The sequence below is a fragment of the Mastigoproctus giganteus genome, chromosome 1 (assembly GCF_048544385.1).
Source record: "Mastigoproctus giganteus isolate SK-2022 chromosome 1, ASM4854438v1, whole genome shotgun sequence".
NCBI classification, from domain to species: Eukaryota; Metazoa; Arthropoda; class Arachnida; order Uropygi; family Thelyphonidae; genus Mastigoproctus; species Mastigoproctus giganteus.
Window position 1 is genome coordinate 2,508,838 of NC_143575.1, and position 19,124 is coordinate 2,527,961.

Sequence of the window (19,124 nt, forward strand, 5' to 3'; positions counted from 1 at the left end):
AAGTAATTTTACATATCATGAGTCCTAGAGCCAGAAGGCATCAATCCCAATCATGGTGTAGTAAAAAATACACCATGGCATAACCCCAAGTTACATAAATGGATGATTGCTAGTTTATTTATCAGCTCACTCATCATCACATTAAACAAAGTTAACACTGAAACAAAGTAAAACTATGAAAACCTCCTAACCATGCTTTAGATTCACATACAATGTGTTCTTTAAAAGGAATGACTCCACAGAATCAGGAATATGAACACTTCACAGATAAATTATTGATATTAAATATATATATAAATAAATCTGTTTCATACATTCTATATGTCAGCAACTAACGTTGAGGCACAGGTGTGGTTTCAGTAATGCAAGTTACCTCAATTCAGGAAACTTATTAGCTGCTGATGAATAATCAAGAACAGCAATGCAACTATAACCTGCAGCACCATTTACTATTTGAGTTAAGCAGGTGAGAAATGGTAACACAATTGCTATTGTCATAATATACTAAATGCAAAGATCTACAATTCGCCATTTGTTCCTAAGAGAAAATTTCTCATGATTGGCTTTCAGTATAACAATCAACAAAAATCAGCAATAACATTCATTTCCATTAGTCTTTGCACAATTTGGGCACAATCAGCTGTGAACAGCTGTCTAGTTGACATCAAAATTACAGATGCCAAATATTATGTAGACACCAATACAATTTGAAATATTGAGCAAAGAAATTTTTAGGAGTGTATCCAGGGTAAAAATAAGTTAATGTATGTCTTTACATTTTCAATTTATTTTTTAATTATTCAATTGATAACTACTCAATTTTACAGAGCTAGGATTGAGCAAAATGAGTGAGGCGGGGGAAGGTTTCCCAAGGTATACAAGTAACTGTCACATCTGACTTTCAAAACCTGGTGTCTTACTAAACTATAAGCAGGAGGAAAACAATTTTTTTTTTAATACAGACTTTAGACCTGAGATTAAATTTTTCTTATGCACATTTTATACATGGTTTATCATTTACCATACCATTGCATTTATCTGAAACACAAATTTTGTACACAGAAATTAAGACTTGACTATGTTTGACACTGTTGAGAAATTTGTGCCACAGCCAGAGCATGAAGTTGCGAAGGATATGCTCCACCACTTCTTCCCATGCAGAAAAATTTTTATTTTCAATCATTTTCATTAGCACAGGAATGGTTTGTGGACTCTCCTGAAACAGTTTGTCCTTGAGATAACCCCAGAGATAAAAAAAAACATCAGGTTAGATTAGTGACAATACAGGCCACACCAGTCACTTGCAGTACACCTGTGGGGCGCCTCTGTAGCCAGGTGGGAAGGAGCAGCAGTGCGTAGCACCCGTTTCTTGATTAGACCGGGGTTCGAGCCCGTCACCACCAAATACGGAGGATGCGGAAAGGTCAGGGAATGACCACCGCATATCCCGGAGCAATATGGCCTTAGTTGCTAATGCTCCTAAAAACCAAATAACACAAATAACACGCAGTACACCTGTAGCAGGAACCACCCAGCTTTCAAAATTTCATTTAAGAATAGGGTGAAAGGAGGCCCTATACTCCAGAACCACAATAAAAGCAGAAGTTTTTACCTAATAGCACTGGGAAAAATCAAAATTAACATCTACAGCAAACTAGGTCCAAAAATGCCAATCTGTGCTGCATGTTAACAAGCTGAGTAATCAAGACTATGGCTAAGGATTCTCCATCGCCAAAATCTTGTATTATGCTCATTCACATACCCTTTTCCTTTGTTCAGACAGAGCATGGGTTTGTTAAGGGGAAATCTCGTCTGACCAATTTGATTGGATACTACGATGTAGTCACAAAGTAACCGGATGCAAAAAATAATTTTGATATAATATACTTGGATTTCAGGAAAGCTTGAAACTGTTGCACGTGATAAACTGCTGTACAATTTTGGAGCTGCATGGCATTAAGGGAACGTTAATGTAATAAAGGAATGATATACAGGAATTTTGCTAGCAGGAATAAGGAGGTGAGATTATCCCTTTGTATAAGGCAATGTTTAGGCCACACAGGTGTGGAGGACTCATTTTAGGAAGGAGGTAGAGCTGCTGGAATGAGCACAGAAGGGCAATGAGACTGGTGAGGAGAACGAATGGGTGCTCTTACCAAGAAAGAAGTTTTGAAAACTGCAGCATCTGGAAACAAGGCACCTGTGAGGTGATCTGACTGAGGTGTATAAGGCCTTGAATGATTTAAGCATGCTCAATGCTAATGGGATTCTTTCTCTTGCTCAGATTACACTCCTGAGGAAGCATAAATTCAATTGATGAAAGGAATAGAATACATGTCCAGAAATTTGCCTTTAACAGTGGGTGGTTGATTGATGTAAAAAATTTCCATCTGTCATTGTGGAAGTTTATAGTTTAAATAAATTCAAGGAAGAAGTGGACAAAATTTGGATCAAATAGATGGGTTAAATGGGAAATTTCTTTTTTTTTTCTTTTCATCCTTAGCATTCCTTTTCTTCTAAACTAAACAAATCTCATATTCTCCCTACCACAGAGTATTCCCACAACTGGGTTGGTGCCTCAAGATCCAAAAGATCTCTGTCTCCAACATTCAATATCTGCTGTATGCCTTTTCTATAACTATTATCACGTTCACTTTTCTTTTGAATAAGCAGGGATATGTAATTCCTCAACACCTTCAAACAAGTCTGAATACATGTTGCAAGCAGTCAGGATTCATGCACAGTCCAACTCAAACTCTCAGAACCCAACTTTTCCTTTATCTCATTTATTTTTTTTGAACAGCCTTCATTCTGTATATTTCCTACAAACTACTTTCTGTAGTTTTTTTGGAAATCCAAGAAAGAACAAAATATTGTTTAGAAACAGAAATTAATACTTGAACTATATTTGGCAGCACTGGGAAATTTATTTTCACATGTTCATTGATAAACATTCTGCATGCTTATCAAGTGTTGTATTCAGATCATGGAGTTGAAAAGAATGTGCTCCATTTCCTCACTCAGAAAAACTTTCGTCTTAAATCACTTTCTTCAGTGCAGGTATAGCAGGAAAAGTCTTTTGGAATCACAGGGGTAAAAACCCCATGTTTATATCATGGTGATATTGGATCACATGAAAGACATTAATGTAAAGTTGTGAACAAAAAATTTGAAGGTTACAAAACTGCAGAGAAAAGAAATCTGAACAATAAAAAAATAAAAATAAATCACCTTGTATATGTTATGCAGAATGAATGATTCATCAAAAAATTTGATATTCACAAGATCCTATTATATTTAATAGTCCTGTGAATATCTATATTTTTATTCCCTTTAATTCACATGTAATTATGTATGTGCACAGTGAAACTTCTAACAGACACCTCTCTTTAACGGACATTTTCAAATTCCCCAACTGTCCTCTATTGGTTTTAACGTGTTTTCAGCTTCTGTGTAGCAGACATTCTCTGTAACGGATGCGGACAGGCAATCTGCACTGTTTCGTTTAGATTAGCACTTAATTTGATCTCCCCGTAATGGACAGCGGGCGAGCTCATGGCCCTTTTTCTATGAACGTTTCCTCCACGTATTATCTCAATTGTGTGTTTATTTTCTATTTCCGATTCTCTGAATTTCATCAAGGTTTACGTCGCGGTTCTAAACCCTTTTTCAAGAATTTTAAGGCACGTGTAAAACTTCTGATGAATTTGGTGTGTGTGTGTGGGGGGGGGAATTTTGTCGGCCTTCCATCTTCTGAGTTTCAGTTTTGTTCAGTGTCGTGTGAAGTGCACAATGCCTTCTCGTAAACATTTAACTTTAAAAGATAAAGTCGAACTCATTAATGCGTATGATCGGCAAAAAAAATAGTGTTCGCAATCTCACTGCAAAATTCAAAATTGGGAAGACACAGGTAAGCAACATCCTAAATAAAACAACTGCTCAAACAATTTTGGCAACACATAAATGAACAGGTTCAAAAATCATTCCCGAAAACTGCTGGACTTCAAATTGACAATGTTACGTATGAGTGGTTTTGTTGCGCACGTGCTAAAAAAATTCCCATTAATGGGCCTATTATTAGGGAAAAGGCTTTGGAGGTTGCGAAATCTATGGGAGTAAATGAGTTCAAAGCTTCTGTGGGATGGCTAGACAAGTTCAAAACTTGGCATAAAATTTCTTGGAAAACCATAAGTGGTGAAGGTGGATCTGTTGATAGTGGGGTTGTAACAGAGTGGACCGTCAAATTGGAAGAGTTATGTCGTGATTTTGAAGCTAAGGATATTTACAACTGTGACAAAACAGGGTTGTTTTTTGAAGCTATTCTTGAAAAAACAATGAGTCTAAAAAACGAAAAGTGCCAAGGCGGAAAAATTTCTAAGGAACACTTGACTGTACTATTGTGTGCAAATATGCTGGGATACAACTTCTTGTTATCGGAAAACCACAAAATCCTCGTTGTTTCAAGGGTATAACGTTGAATCTTTTGAATGTTGACTGGAAGTCTAGGTCATTTTAACCAAAACATGATTCGTCAAAACAGAAAAATTATTCTTTTCATGGATAATGCTGCATCTCACCCGCACATTGAATTGTCCAACATTCAAATCGTTTTTCTGCCACCAAACACATCTGCAGAGTGTCAGCCCTTGGATCAAGGGATAATAAAAAATTTTAAACTTCATTACGTAAAACGTGTTTTAAGACGTTTTCTGTGCAAATATGAACGATGTAACATGTGCGAGTGACCTTGCAAAGAAAATCAGCATCCTGGATGCGATTCAATGGATTTCCTCTTCAGTAAACGCAATTAGAAAACAAACTGTCGTGACCTGTTTTGTAAAGTCTGGCTTCTCAAACGCAAAAATTTAAGTTGTGAACAGCAATGTGGAGCACCAAGAACAAGAATTTCAACATCTATTGATAACGTACGATACTTCAGCTACAAATGACCCTGGCTACAAAGATATAGACTCGAACCTCACTACAGAAGATGGTGCAATAGATATCAACGACATTATCATCGATATTTTTCAAGAAGTTCCTCGTGAGGATGAAGAAATGGAAGGAGGTCATTCTGTCGAAGAACATATTAACAACGAACCACCGATGAATGAAAACAGAAGAAGCGGTCATACAAATCAATCTTTTAAAAATGTTTTTAGCCGCTGAAGAAGATACTGAAGGACTTTCGATGGTTTCTTCACTCCAAACAAATGTTGAAAACAAAATTATCAGCCGGAAGAAGGTGCAGAAGTAAGTAAGTAATTACTGTATGTATTTTTCTTAAGATAGTCATAATATGCATAGCACAATTGTATGTACATTATTTACAAAAATATTGTGAAAATCTGTATATAATTTAATTTAATTTTACATTAAACGTTTTAACGATTTTTCTTTATCTCTTGTGTATGTAATTGTATATTATTTACAAAAATATTGTTCAAAATCTGTATATATTTTAATTTAATTTTACATTAAACGTTTAACGATTTTTCTTTCTTTTTTTTTTTTCTTCCCCTCAGACTGCTTGTTAGCGGACACTTCTCTCTAACGGACACATTTTCGTTCCCCATGGCTGTCCGTTAAAGGGAAGTTTCAGTGTATATACAGAGTGCTCTGTTCAGATATCACTGATTCTGGAGAGTGGTCAATTGTAGAAAGAAGACAATTATTTTTAGCAAACATTGTTATTTTAGATGTATTTTTCCTCATTACAGAAATTCTTATATAATAAAGCAAAAGGATACAAATAGCTTGTACAGCCTCTAGAGGATGATCAAATTCAATTGTCCCATGTCCTTTACTGTTTCCATCTTTATCAGTTTTCAATTCAACATTTGTTACTTTTCCTGCCATCTTAAAGATGTCCTGTAATTTTTTAGTATTCACCTTGTAATCCAACTAGGAGAAAAGAAATAAAAAAATAATATAAAATAAGTCACTAGGATAGCAAAAAATAAAAAAAAATTTTTATTAGAAAAAATATAAAAAAATGTTATAAAAGAAGCATTTACTCACGTTAGCAATAAACACTCTGTTTGTTAATGGTCCTGTTATTCCAAGGGATTTTAGGAAGTCTGGATTTAAGCCATAAGTATTAAACTGACTACCACCACCAAAACTATCGCCAACTCTGGAGCTACGGTCAAGCGAAGAACGTTGCCCTGATCGAGGCACAGGTCGCCCACTCTTGTCTCGTTCGACATCATAATCCTGAAGTGAATGACAATAAATTTTCTTTATTAGTACCACTACACTTAAATTAATGCTAATTTTAAGTTTCAAAGTATCCAAATAGTCAAGACACTTAATTATTTTTGCATACATCCTTCACGAGTCACTGCACTGATTTCTGAATATCCCTGTTATAGTAGCAATCAATGTTAGGTTAAGAATGTGCCATCTATTTTTACCAACTACTAGATAATTCACAGCCAAATACTTAATAAGAATAAGCTTCATGATGTAAGATGAAGTCGCTAAAGTGGACTTAATCAATATTATTCACCATTGAGTGGATAATGGTGAATAACAATATCAAATGCAAGCACACTTCAGACTTAACTGAAACAAAGGATCCCAATGAGACTGTTTTCTTGAACAAGGCAGACAATTACTGAGAAGCACAGAACAAGTGAGAAATTATCTAAAATGGTGTTTAATTCAAACATAAAATAAAATGTTTATCTTTTCTAATACTAGTTTAAAAATTCTTCAGGGACAATCCAGCTATGAACACTAAATCTGGTTGAAGATAATTCAGGATAACAGCTCATATCAACTAACTCATTCAGAACCACCCTTCACAAGGGATGAAATGGAGGAAGCAGTTAAATGCATCAAAAAAGGCACCTGGTGACGACCTCACAGAAAGTGAGGCTAACCAGCATCTATGGTCTGCGGTTCCACATCTCAGTGCCCTCTACAATGCTTGTCTCGGAGGACATCTTCCCAAATAGGTGGAAACATGCAAATTTTAGATTTATCCCTAAAGGTCCGCTCAACCCTACTGATTCACATACCAGGGCAGGAGCAGCAGTGCGTAACACACGCTTCTTGATTAGACAGGGGTTCGAGCCCCGTGACCACATAATACGGAGGATGCGGAAAGTTCAGAGAATGACCACCGCATATTCCTGGAGCAATATGGCCTTAGTTGCTAATGCTCCTAAAAACCAAGCAACAAACAAACAGCTCTCTTCCCTATCTTGGGGAAAGTGCTGAAACTGCTCCTGATTCCCAGTCTTCAATATTCCGCACCTAATTTTACTAGTATCCATCAGTTTGGCTGCTCCACTGTCCACACCTTGAATAACATCTTACAGAGTCTAACCGTTTCTGCCTTCAATGTATGTATGTGCAATTTTCATCGATTTCCAGGGTGCTTTTGACTGTTTGGTGGCCCAGTGTTATCCAAAGGGCACATGAAGCTGTCTCCAAAAGAAAATGACCATCTCAAACCAGTTTCACAGCATTTCCAGACCCATCAGCAGCAGCTGCCTTCAAGGTTCAACTGTTGGCGGCCCACTAGCATAAAATATGGTCTTTGATGAGTGGATGTTACCGTGTCCTCTTATGCTGACAACCTGATCAATGTTTTGGATGGACCTTCAGGAGGAACAATCTTGGAAACCACTGCCAACCTACACTCTTAGGCTTACGCTCACAAGCTTAGTTTCTCCAAACATATGTTGCAGATTGATGCTGAAAGGTAAGCTTCGTATGCACAGACCTCTCACAATTCACTTACAAGACAAGTCTCTCCAAAACCACCACTCTGCCAAACATCTTGAGAGACCCATCAGCGGTGAGCTTTTTATCTTGGATAAAAAGCTCACCTTCATGCCAAATTGCCTGCAGCTCAGAGAAAAGTGAAGAAATACACTACTTTTTTTTCCAGAATTACAAGAGATTGGGGCTTGAAGGGCAGAGCTATTCACTTGATGTATGACAGTTTTCATCCCTGTCACATACAATGCAGCAATTTGGTTCCACCACACAGATAAAACCCCTGTAGCGAAACAACTTTACATGCAAAGAACCATCCTTCAACTTTCGATGGTGTGTCGGACAACTTCCACTATCACACTTCTCTTACAGGCAAACGCCCCTTGACCTACATGTTGCCTAATGCAGAATCTCTCATGCCATTAAACAATCACACTGCAGAGAATTACAATATCCGAACCAAGACATGCACCGAAATCCGTTGTGGGAACAAACTTGTCTGGGAGGCTCTTGCTCCCACACAAGTTTGTAGAAGTGATGAATGAATATAGATGGTGAATAAGACAACCACTTCATGGCTGAATTCAAACCTATAGATCCTCACGGGACACAGAGCCTTTAACAGTAAATTGCTGGATTTGGGAATCCAGGAAGATGCATTCTTGCTCTTGTGGGGATGAGAAAACTTTGTAGCACATCAAGAATGTTTGTCCAATCTATGTTGACTTTAGACTGAACCTACTGCAAGTGCTGGGTATCACAACATTGCAACTTGAACATCAGCTTGTCGCACCCAAAGAAGCCTTCAAAGCACTGACCTACACTAAAACTATCTTCCAACACTGCACCTTTCAAATGAAAAAGATTACATTCACTGTTTATGCAACTACTTTGGACACTTAGCACCTGCTTGCACTACGTCAGGTATAGCATTCCATCTGCAGCCCATGCCTCTTACCACAGGCACTCTGTTTGCCATGTTTGCACTGCAAATGCTGCCTATCTCTGCCTGTCACCTTTTTACTTTTCTTGGCACCCTTATTCAGGGTTCCAACACCTACTTTACGTTCGCTCTCTGCTCTCAGCAGGGGGCCGCCTTCTGTTATCATCCCATCCCCTTACCTGTTCTCTATCCTATGTGTTTTACCACCTCTACTCTTGTCCTGGCCAGAGCATAAGCCAGTCTCGTAAATGTCCCTCTTCTGCCCTGGCCTGTATTCTCATGCCATGGATGGATGATGAGAGGTGCGTTCCTTGGTGATCACATCTCCCAGTAACTAATGACCCAATGAACAACACAAGTGACCCAATGAACAACACAAGCAACATGCCAACACACAATGCATGGTACTCAATACAACTCCCACCCATCTGGCTTTGCAGTCTTCACTGTGCCACTATGTGCGGTTCTGTGAGAAGCCACTGGAACTAAACTGCAAACACCCAATGTCCACATGTATAGACAAATTTGCAGATCTATTTTTTGCTTTTTACAACTTGATACATCCTTCATAGTTACTAAAAAAACATTTTTCAATGAAGTCTCACAGTGCTGGTAGAATTTGCACTTATTACAGTTTAAGAATTTCAGGTAATTAAAGATTACCCACAAACTCACAGAGAAGATGCAAGTGTAACTTTGTCCCATGCCACTGAACCATTAATACTTACTCAATGGCATCAGAAAAGACCTTTAACCTCCATGTTTAGGCATATTGTTAATCTCGAGCTTTCACCATAAGAACCCTTCTGACATGCCTGAGTAGTATTGCAGACATTTTATCCTACTTCACGACAGTGTTTCAACACAACCTTATATTTCACATAACCAATTCAACCATTTGTTTAAACTAAGTTATTACTACCTTTACAAGCTGATTAATTGTTGCATCATCAGTTTTGCACCCAGCAGGCAAACTGACTGGTTCTATTCACACAAAGACAGTTCTATTCCATATGTCTTGCATGCACTATGTCACAGCTGCAAACTTTTGACATTTTAAAGTTATCTCCTCTTTCTTTAAAATAACAATAATTAGGAGGAAAAGATTTTTTTTTTCCTTTGGCGAAAACGGAAGAAAAACAAGGTTGTTCAGAAAAAGCAGAATGGCAATTTTCTTTTTTTTAATTCTAACTTTGGACTTGAAATTAAATTTCACACCCATAGAACTGTTTACCAGCACAGAATGCTTTCAAACATTAGTTCACCTAGAATTCTATTGTCCGTGGATTTCTGCTTGCATTGTCTGTTACATATCAATAGTTTGACTGCTTCAAGAAACAGAATAGACTTTTTTCCCGTTCAAAAACAAATGTCAAGATTCGTTTATAACAACAGCCCAGCTGCTTACACCTGCCTGCCAAGAGCACTGTATATGACTAAGTCATAATCAGTCTCAGAACCACTCTGCTTATAAAATAGAAGGCTTAAAAACTGGTGGTACAATAAACGTACACATCAAGGCATAATGAAGTCAACCATGGATGTGAGGTTTGTTGGATTTATGAGCTACGTTCAAATGCTAGCATATCGTTTAAAACAAGCAAGCAAACTACTTTATTCAAGTCATAAGGGAGGAACATGAACAGACTCTTCTGCATGTGCGATGATAACATGCTTAAGAGTTATCAGCTTGCTTGACCTGTTTAGGATTGCTTACACCATAAGTCATGCAATAGCTTTTTTTCTTGTGGGGGACAATTTGTCTTCATTCAAAACCTCTTTAGGTTCATAAGATGGATTTGTACATGACTCAGAACCACTCAATTGTGATTGCTGGTTGTACTTTTCAATTTTATCACTGAAATGTTTGGTAACTCAGAAAGGATAAAAGATAGCAGCCAATATTAAAAATCTTTACATAACAGGTACAACTTTCTAAATGCGCCTCCATAGCCAGGTGGGAAGGAGCAGCAGTGCGTAGCACACGCTTCTTGATTAGACCGCGGTTCGAGCCCGTCACCAATGGAGGATGCGGAAAGGTCAGGGAATGACCACCGCATATCCCGGAGCAATATGGCCTTAGTTGCTAATGCTCCTAAAAACCAAATAACAACAAACAACTTTCTAATGGGTTAAATGGTGAAATGTAGTCAAGCACAGTACAATAGTAAGTTTGTGGAAAAAGGTTATTAAATGAAACATGTTCTTATTTAAATGGAATCGATGATAATAAAGTGTCAAAAAAGGGGTTTTATAAAAATTCCAAAAAGGATATTAATTTGGGGAATGTAAAAATTTGGCTAGAAAATAAAAAGAAATCTGCAGGTGAAGTAGGAACTGAACAAAAAGAATAAAGTACAGAAGAAAACTTAAATTACACAAAGGCAGAAGCTGCCTCGATATTCTTATTAAATTTAATTCTGATGATGAATTAGAAAAATAGTTCTACATTCTAAATGAAATGAGGAATGACATTACAACAGAACCTTTACACAAAAAAAATATTTCCAATTTCTACAAAAAAGACAATCAAATTGTCTTTTTTGAAGACTATCTAAATTTTATCTAAAGAATATCTAAATTTAAAGCTAGATGTTTAACTATGAAACTGAAATAAGAAACATTTCCCCATTGACAAGAGACAAAATAGCTTTAAAACTGTGCCATCTGGGTGATGGTACTCAACTGAGAAAAAGCAACAACACTTTTTAATGGTGAAGTTTTACTTATTTGAAGTATATGAGGAAAGCAACGTTTTACAATATGAAACAACAATTACAACAATTTTACAATATGAAATGTTATAATAATGATGCTTAATATATAAACTTTGGTTTGTCTTAAAATTCAACTATGCAGTAATGCTGTAATTGTATTAAAGTGTTATAGTTTGAATTTGAGGCTTTCTGCTCTAAAATTTTATTAGTCTTAGATATTTCACATACAGTTCATTGAACTTTGAACTTTTTGTATTTGATTTGGTAAAACAAAACCATTTTCATATTTTTTTTTCTTCTCATTAATGTGTCCTAAACCCATCTAAGCTAATATATATTAACTTAGATGGGATAAGTTAATATATAAATATATATATGAATAGATTTTCTTTTTTTTTATGAACCAGATTAGAAATAATATTACACAACTTGTATTTTACTAATTAGGCCTACTTCCCATTCCAATTTAAGTGTACATTACATAAAAATAGCACATAACTTGAAAATTAATTATGTATAAATTGTACCAATTAGAAACTATGTATTTAGCATTAAATAGTGTACATTTCCTAATAGGATTAACATTACGGTCCATCAGCTGTGATAAGAACAGTACAGTTTCCTAATTTTAGTTTTACCACATGCTTTGGGAGTCACCTACACTGCACATGTTTAATACCCTAATTTCAGAGAGGATACTATTACATATATTTAAAGAACTAATAATGCCAAGTACCAAGTTTACCTCTTTGACAACTAGTTGCCGTCCTTTATATTCAAATCGATGCAAAACATTAATCGCCTTTTCCACAGATGAAGCTTCTTTTAATTCCACAATACTGAAACAAAGAACACCAAGATATTGCTCACTTGTATAGGAAAAAACCTCAGAAACTTTAGCATATCTCTAGAAATATTACATGTGTGATCAAATAACAATTCTATATTTAAGATTAAATGTTCAAAATCTATTTTGTTATTTACTTGCAAAAACAAAATGTGGCTAAGTTTCCAAGACTACTGTAGACAATTAATTTTTTTTTTTTTAAATAATAATCATAATAATATAAAAACACTGTAATCAAAACTAATAACAGGACACTAATGCTGCTTGGAAAAGTGCAATTCTGCTATATGGTGACCAAGATACTTTTAACTACTGAAATAAAAACAAAATTAAAACTGAACTAACTAATCAAATTAGTTTTGTTTTTAATATTTTATTTTAGTTCAAAGGATAACTTTATACTCCGGCAGCAGAACTGCACCTTGCCAATTTACATATAGGTTTGCAATGAATGGGCACCATGGATTAGACAAAACAGATACACATTAAGGTCATTTCAGATAATGTGTCCATAGTCCATTTATGCATGAACTGTCTAGAAATCTGTGTTTCCAAGTTTATTTCCCTGTAGGCTTTACTATTATTGAGTTTGCCACTCAATCTGATGTTTCATTCCTGGGATCTAAGGCCAAGGGACCTAAAACTTCCTCATTCTATTAATACCAATAACTATTAAAATGATGACTAAATAAATAACCAAACAGATTCATCAACACTTGAACTGAACTCAAAAGTCTGTGCAGATAATATTTCTGCTGATGCTTATAAGCACTGAAGTGTTCTAGTGCAAATAGAAATAGCTCATGCTTCTGCAGCAAATCTTCAATTCAATCAATAATTCCTGTGATGCAATATTAATGGGATAAAAAGTGAAATATCTCCACCTATTTTTTCTGCTTTTGGATCCATCTCTATATGGTGGCACAAAACCACTGTACTGTCTCATATACGGCTGCGTAAACTTACAAAATGTTTTGAAATGATATGCTCCAATTTCAGTTTGCTGGGATCAAGTCCCATGGAGAAAGCAAATTTTCTTGTCTTTTATGGATGCAATTTGGACATTTCTACATTTATTGAAACATTTAAAATCACTGCTTTTAACAGGTTCAATTATACATGCAACAGCTGCATTTAGATCATACAACAGCACAGTTATTAATTCCTGTACTGTTACAGTGCTTGATATTTCACTCAAGCAATCAGCCTTCTCCATGTTCCATTGAGAAGCTTTACTTGAGTGCCTAGATGCATTAGTATATCACTTAATGATCACTGTACAGATTTTTGACAGTTCACTGCAATGTGGTGTATACTTGTATATATTTCTCTTACCAAGATAAGCCCAGGTTTTCTTGGTAAGAGTACTTTTGTGTCATCGATCTTGTTGCTCTTCTCTGCATCCATTCCAACAGAACCACTGTACCTAAAATGATACCTCCAAAAAACCTATATGCAATATTCACCATGTGGCCAAACCACTACTTTATATAATAGGGGAATTGTCTCAGTTTTAAAATGGGAGATCCTGGCCTGCTTGAAACCTGTCAATCACGAGACTCATACAGATCTATTATTTCTAACCAGTTCACCCATTTATGGCAAGTATAACTAGACCACCAAGGCAGCAACATTGTTGGACTGGTTCCGTAAGTATTCCAGCAAATTTTCCATCCTTCCATAGCAGTTAAACTCATACAAACTCGGGATAAGTGAACAAGTAATAACACACTATTCAATGCTTGGATACATGATAACTGACAACTGTGAGATACTGGCTTAATGTGAAAGATGGTTAAAGCTTTGCTCCTATTGCAAAGTTATAAAAATTAAAAAGGTTCCCTGTAATGATAATTCCATGGGCACCATTCTTAAGAGATAATGCATGATGGTAATCTAGTATTATCAATGGCCACATGGTGCAAAGAAGCCTATGGCTTATGCTGCACCATGTGGCCAAAAAATAAATAAATGAATAAAATAAAAATAATAAAAATTAAATAAGAAAATTAAAAAAATAATAATAATTAATAAGAAAAAATAGATAACCTATGCATTTTCTTAATCCTGTAGGTAATTATCCAGCTGACCTTTGAATTTCCCCAAACTGTCAGCCTCTGTCACACATGTAGGTAACTTATTCCAGTAATTTATAACTAAATGACTAAAATAAAACTTCCTGCAATCTAGTCTAAACATCTCCTTCTCCCCCCCACCCCCCCGTAACTTGATATTATGGCCCTAGTTCTAGACCCATTTATAACTGTGAAAATTTCGTCCTCATTCATAATACTTATGCCTTTCACAGCCTTAAACACCCCAATCAAGTCTCCTCTGAGTTGCGAGTTTCCAAGCTCTGCAATCCACGTATTCAAAGTCTGCTCATATCGATGCCCTTTTGCCGATCTCACCAGAAGCACAATGTCTTTCTTTAGGTGCAGTCTTTGTACTTGAAAATAGTATTCAAAGTATGGTCTAACAATAGCCAACATTATATGAAGTCATAATGGGATTATGATCACAGAATCTTGTTCTCACATCTGGGGCGGTAACTCTCACGCTTCTAGACTTCACTCAAGAGGGTCAGGGTTAATCAACTCATCTCTTACAAAGTCTTTCCACACTCGGTATTGTAGATGTTTTTTTTTTTCCTACTGCATATTTTTCCATAGATAATTCCATTTTACTTCTGAACTGGCCTCCATAATTCCCCCTCTCTTCCAAACCAGGTCCTTGAGGTTGTCACAGACATTCTCTCAGATAGTCCAGACAAGCTGTACTTGCTAACTGGGAGTCTAAAACACTGTTGGAACTGATATTCGGGTGACACTAAAGTCAAGTGGACTCAATTTCGACCAAATCCTGATGGTCTGTGACAGCCAAATCCTCTGCTTGCACCTTCATGATGGTGGGACTGTTAGTAATCCTGGGTATAATCTCCATGCACAAGCACATGGTGGGTGACCACCCAGGTGTGAACCAACGTAAGCAGGGATCAAGGTGTGACGCCCACACCACATGGAGGAAAGCAGCCCCTCTGTGTTACCAGGCAGTACTAAGTGGTAGATGCTCTCATCAACCGGTGCAATACCACCACTTTGCTTATTGGAAGTGGTGGAACCCATGTTTAGTCTCCAGAGCTAAGTTCCAGTCAATCCTTCCCCATCACTTCCATCATGCAGTATGATTGATGACTTTTGAGGTTATGATGAACATCGTAGCGAGATCCAATCTTCCTTACATTTCGAGGGTACAGCTCTAAAACGGTGTTCGCTGGCAGGCCGTAACTCTCTAGGAGGCTTCCGGATCAGCTAGTGTATAATCTTGCTACCTCTACTCTCCCAGATAGTGACTGGAGGGAGTCCGATTAGTGTGTATTTATGGTGGGTATTCTAGAGACCACATTATGTCAAGGATCTAAGTATATTCTTACCTTGTAATTTTTGGATACACCATATCCAAAAATTTCATTACTTCATAGAGCATGTCCCACCCACTTTTTCTTACCATTGAATACAACATGAATTGTCAAACTAATAGGGTAAGCTTATCTGCAAAAAGATCTAAAACTCCCAAACACTTCCTAATTAATTTCACAAATATACGTGGTCTCAATTCTAATCTCAACGATGTCCAATCCACTTGCAGTCTGCCAAATCCCATGTACTTTTTCTGACAGAATCTCAGTTATCGGTTGATTCAAATACTGCTCATCTCAGTTGCCCAAATTATTCGCTGTATGATTCCTTTCACCTCGGAGGTGGTACTTGTGCATATGTCCATTCCGATATTCACTGTCAGAGACAGGGAATATCGAATATTGGTAATTTGGAATCTCCTCTTTTCGATCTTCTCTGGCTTAATATCTCTCTACCTCATTGTGTCAAATTCATCTGTTGTCTCTACCATTCTCCCAATTCCACTAATCACTTGTAGCTCTTTGACTTCATCTCTTTGCAACTTGACTTTCTGCAGTCCAACTATCCTAACAGTGAGGTAATTTTCTGTTCACAACAGAAAATTACCTCTGATTTTAATGTTCACAACTCCAGCTGGCTTTCGTTTACTAGTCACACTGACCCAGCTGGTCGAAATGCCGAGGATTTTGCAATTACTAATGACCTTGCACAGATTGTTCTTTTACCTACAAGAATACTGGACAACCATAAGCACAGCCAACACGCTTGATCTTTTTCTCACAAGCAACACTTCTAAGCACAGGGTCGAAGTGAGAGGTCCTTTAGGCGCCTCAGATCACAACTTGGTAATTGTCTCTTCTACAATGGAGCCTTTATTTCATGGATATTCCCAACCTTGTATTGTTTGGAATTACAAGAATGCAAAATGGGATGACCTGCGAGATTTCTTTTCTTCTTTTCCTTAGTCGCATTACTGTTTCAAAACTTTTAAAGTCAATGTTTACTCAGATCCTGTCAGTGAAATTATTCTTGCAGGAATGGAATCCTTTATCCCAAACTCAACTTTTGGCTTGTTTCTAATTCCTCAGTTTCATTTTCTGCCTACATCAAAGCTTGCAACAATTATATAAACAGTCCAAACTAGAGTTTGAACAGGCTAAGAGTAGTAAACTTGCTTCTAGCCCTAATGGTAGCCGAGCATTCTAGTCTCTTGCCAAAGCTATTGGCCGCAACTTTTGCCCATCTCTGCTCCTACCTCTGTCCAAACCAGATGGTTCTATTGTCACTTTGGCCAAGGATAAAGCAGACCTGCTAGCATCCCATTTTTCTTCCAACTCATGTATTAATGATCTTGGTAAAACACCTCCCAGCATCCTCAACACGCTCCATCCAATGCCTGTTGGGGTCTTCTGTAAAAAGGATGTCAGAAGGATTTTGACGAATCTTGATGCTAAGAAAGCTCCGGGTCCTGATGGTATTTCTCCAATTGTTTTTTTCTTTCTGCTGGTAGTCAGGGCTGGGCATCCTTAGTACAGGATTGCTGGCATCCACTGATTTTTTCTCAAAACCTGTGATCCTGAACCTTCTGTTCTCTGCCGGATTTTATCACTTTCTTATTCCAAAGGTGTTATTCCTTCTGCTTGGAAATTTGCTCATATCCAGCCAGTTCCTAGAAAGGGTGACAAATTCCTCCCTTCCAATTACTTTCTACTCTTTCTAAAGTAATGGAGAATTCAGTTAACCACCAACTCTTAAACTACCTAGAAACCTTCCGTCTGATCAACAATTGCCAGTATGGATTCAGTCAGTGTCGATCCACTGTTGATATTCTGGCTCATGTTAACCATTTATGGACTGATTCAATGGAAAAGTTTGGTGAAACACAAGTAGTTGCTCTTCATATCTCAAAGGCTCTAATATCTTTTGTGTTTGGGATTTCATAAAAACAATGTTAAATATAAACAGTTTTGCCTTATACTGTGGAATTATAAACAGTTCCATTATACTGTACATTTGTATGCGTGTGGCATGTTTGTAGTGGCTCCAAGTGGGTCAAATTCCACAAATTGCCTCTGTCTTGACTGCAGAATCTGTGCAAACAGGGCCTGAAATGTGAACAGCCAACACCAAGCAACTGCTGCCTGTCCCAAGGCACATGTAACTGGGCATAATCTACTATCTGTGCCTCGGTAGTGTACTAAAATCCTGCACCCACTGGAAGTAATGCAATACCAGTGGATGCCAGCAATCCCATACTAAGGATGCCCAGCCCTGAGTACCAGCAGAAAGAAAAAATCATCAAATAAATAAAAAATACTGTACAGTGGAATTATAAACAAATCCTTATTATATTGTGCAGTAGAATTATAAATGATTCCTTATTATTGTGCAGTGGAATTAAATCTCGCCATCTTTAGAAGCAATTTGTAACGATGTTTGACAACTTGCTAACAGGACACCATGGCTCCCGCTTGCACCAATCTACACTACACAGAGAAGCAATGTTTCTTGGAAATTGGATAAAACAGTCATACAATTACCAAGTGGAATGGATATTTCAAGAAGTTAATGCATTTTCAATAGAACTTTTCTATTGAATTTGTCCATAAATGGGTAACATAAGCCAGAATATCATAGACTGACAGAATCCATACTGGTGATCGTTGATCAGACAGAAGGTTCTAGGTAAAGAGTTGGCGGTTAATTTATTTCTCCATTACTTGAGAACGAGTAGAAGTAATGGCAATGGGACGATAATTGGAAGGCAGGGATCTGTCACCATTTTTAGGAACAGGCTGGAGATATGAGCAAATTTCCAAGCCGAAGAAAAAACTCCTTTGGAATAAGAAAGTGAAAAAAGGAAGCAAAAAACAGGAGTAAGTTCAGGAGCACAGGTTTAGACAACAAGTGGAGAAATACCATCAGGACCTGGAGCTTTCTTAGCATCAAGATTCATCAAAATCCTTCTGATATCCTTTTGACGGAAGACCACAGGAGGCATTGAATGGAGCGTGTTAGGAATGGTGGGAGGTGTTTTACCAAGATCATTAATACATGAGCTCGAAGAAAAATGGGATGCTAGCAGGTCAGCTTTATCCTTGGCTGAAGTGACAACAGAACCATCTGGTTTGGACAGAGGTGGGAGCAGAGATGGGCAAAAGTTGCGGCCAATAGCTTTGGCAAGAGACCAGAATGCTCGGCTACCATTAAGGCAAGAAGCAAGTTTTCTACTCTTAGCCTGTTCAAACTCTAGTTTGGACTGATTAATAACTGCTTTACAATTGTTGCGAGCTTTGGTGTAGGCAGAAAATGAAACTGAAGAATTAGAAACAAGCCAATTACGATATGCAACGTTCTTCTCTTGGACAGCCTTAGCACATTTATTGGAAAACCAAGGTTTAGATAAAGGACGAGATTTTAAAATGGAGTGTGGAATAAAGGATTCCATTCCTGCAAGAATAATTTCA

At 37.1% G+C, this 19,124-nt stretch overlaps 1 protein-coding gene across 4 annotated transcripts in view; it reads right to left on the reverse strand.

The window, feature by feature from the left end:
* LOC150090491 (myelin expression factor 2-like) overlaps positions 1-19,124 on the reverse strand; it is a 301,982-nt gene that overhangs the window by 244,853 nt on the left and 38,005 nt on the right. For all 4 annotated transcript variants that reach the window (XR_016546846.1, XM_090371207.1, XM_090371198.1 and 1 more), the window contains exons 5-7: positions 12,137-12,230; positions 6,022-6,216; positions 5,751-5,904 (exon numbers count right to left, since the gene is read on the reverse strand). Coding sequence is in view for 3 of the 4 variants with exons in the window: in XM_090371207.1 (XP_090227333.1) it covers positions 5,751-5,904; positions 6,022-6,216; positions 12,137-12,230 (443 nt within the window). In the remaining variant the exon portion in view is untranslated. The remainder of the gene's footprint in view (positions 1-5,750; positions 5,905-6,021; positions 6,217-12,136; positions 12,231-19,124) is intronic.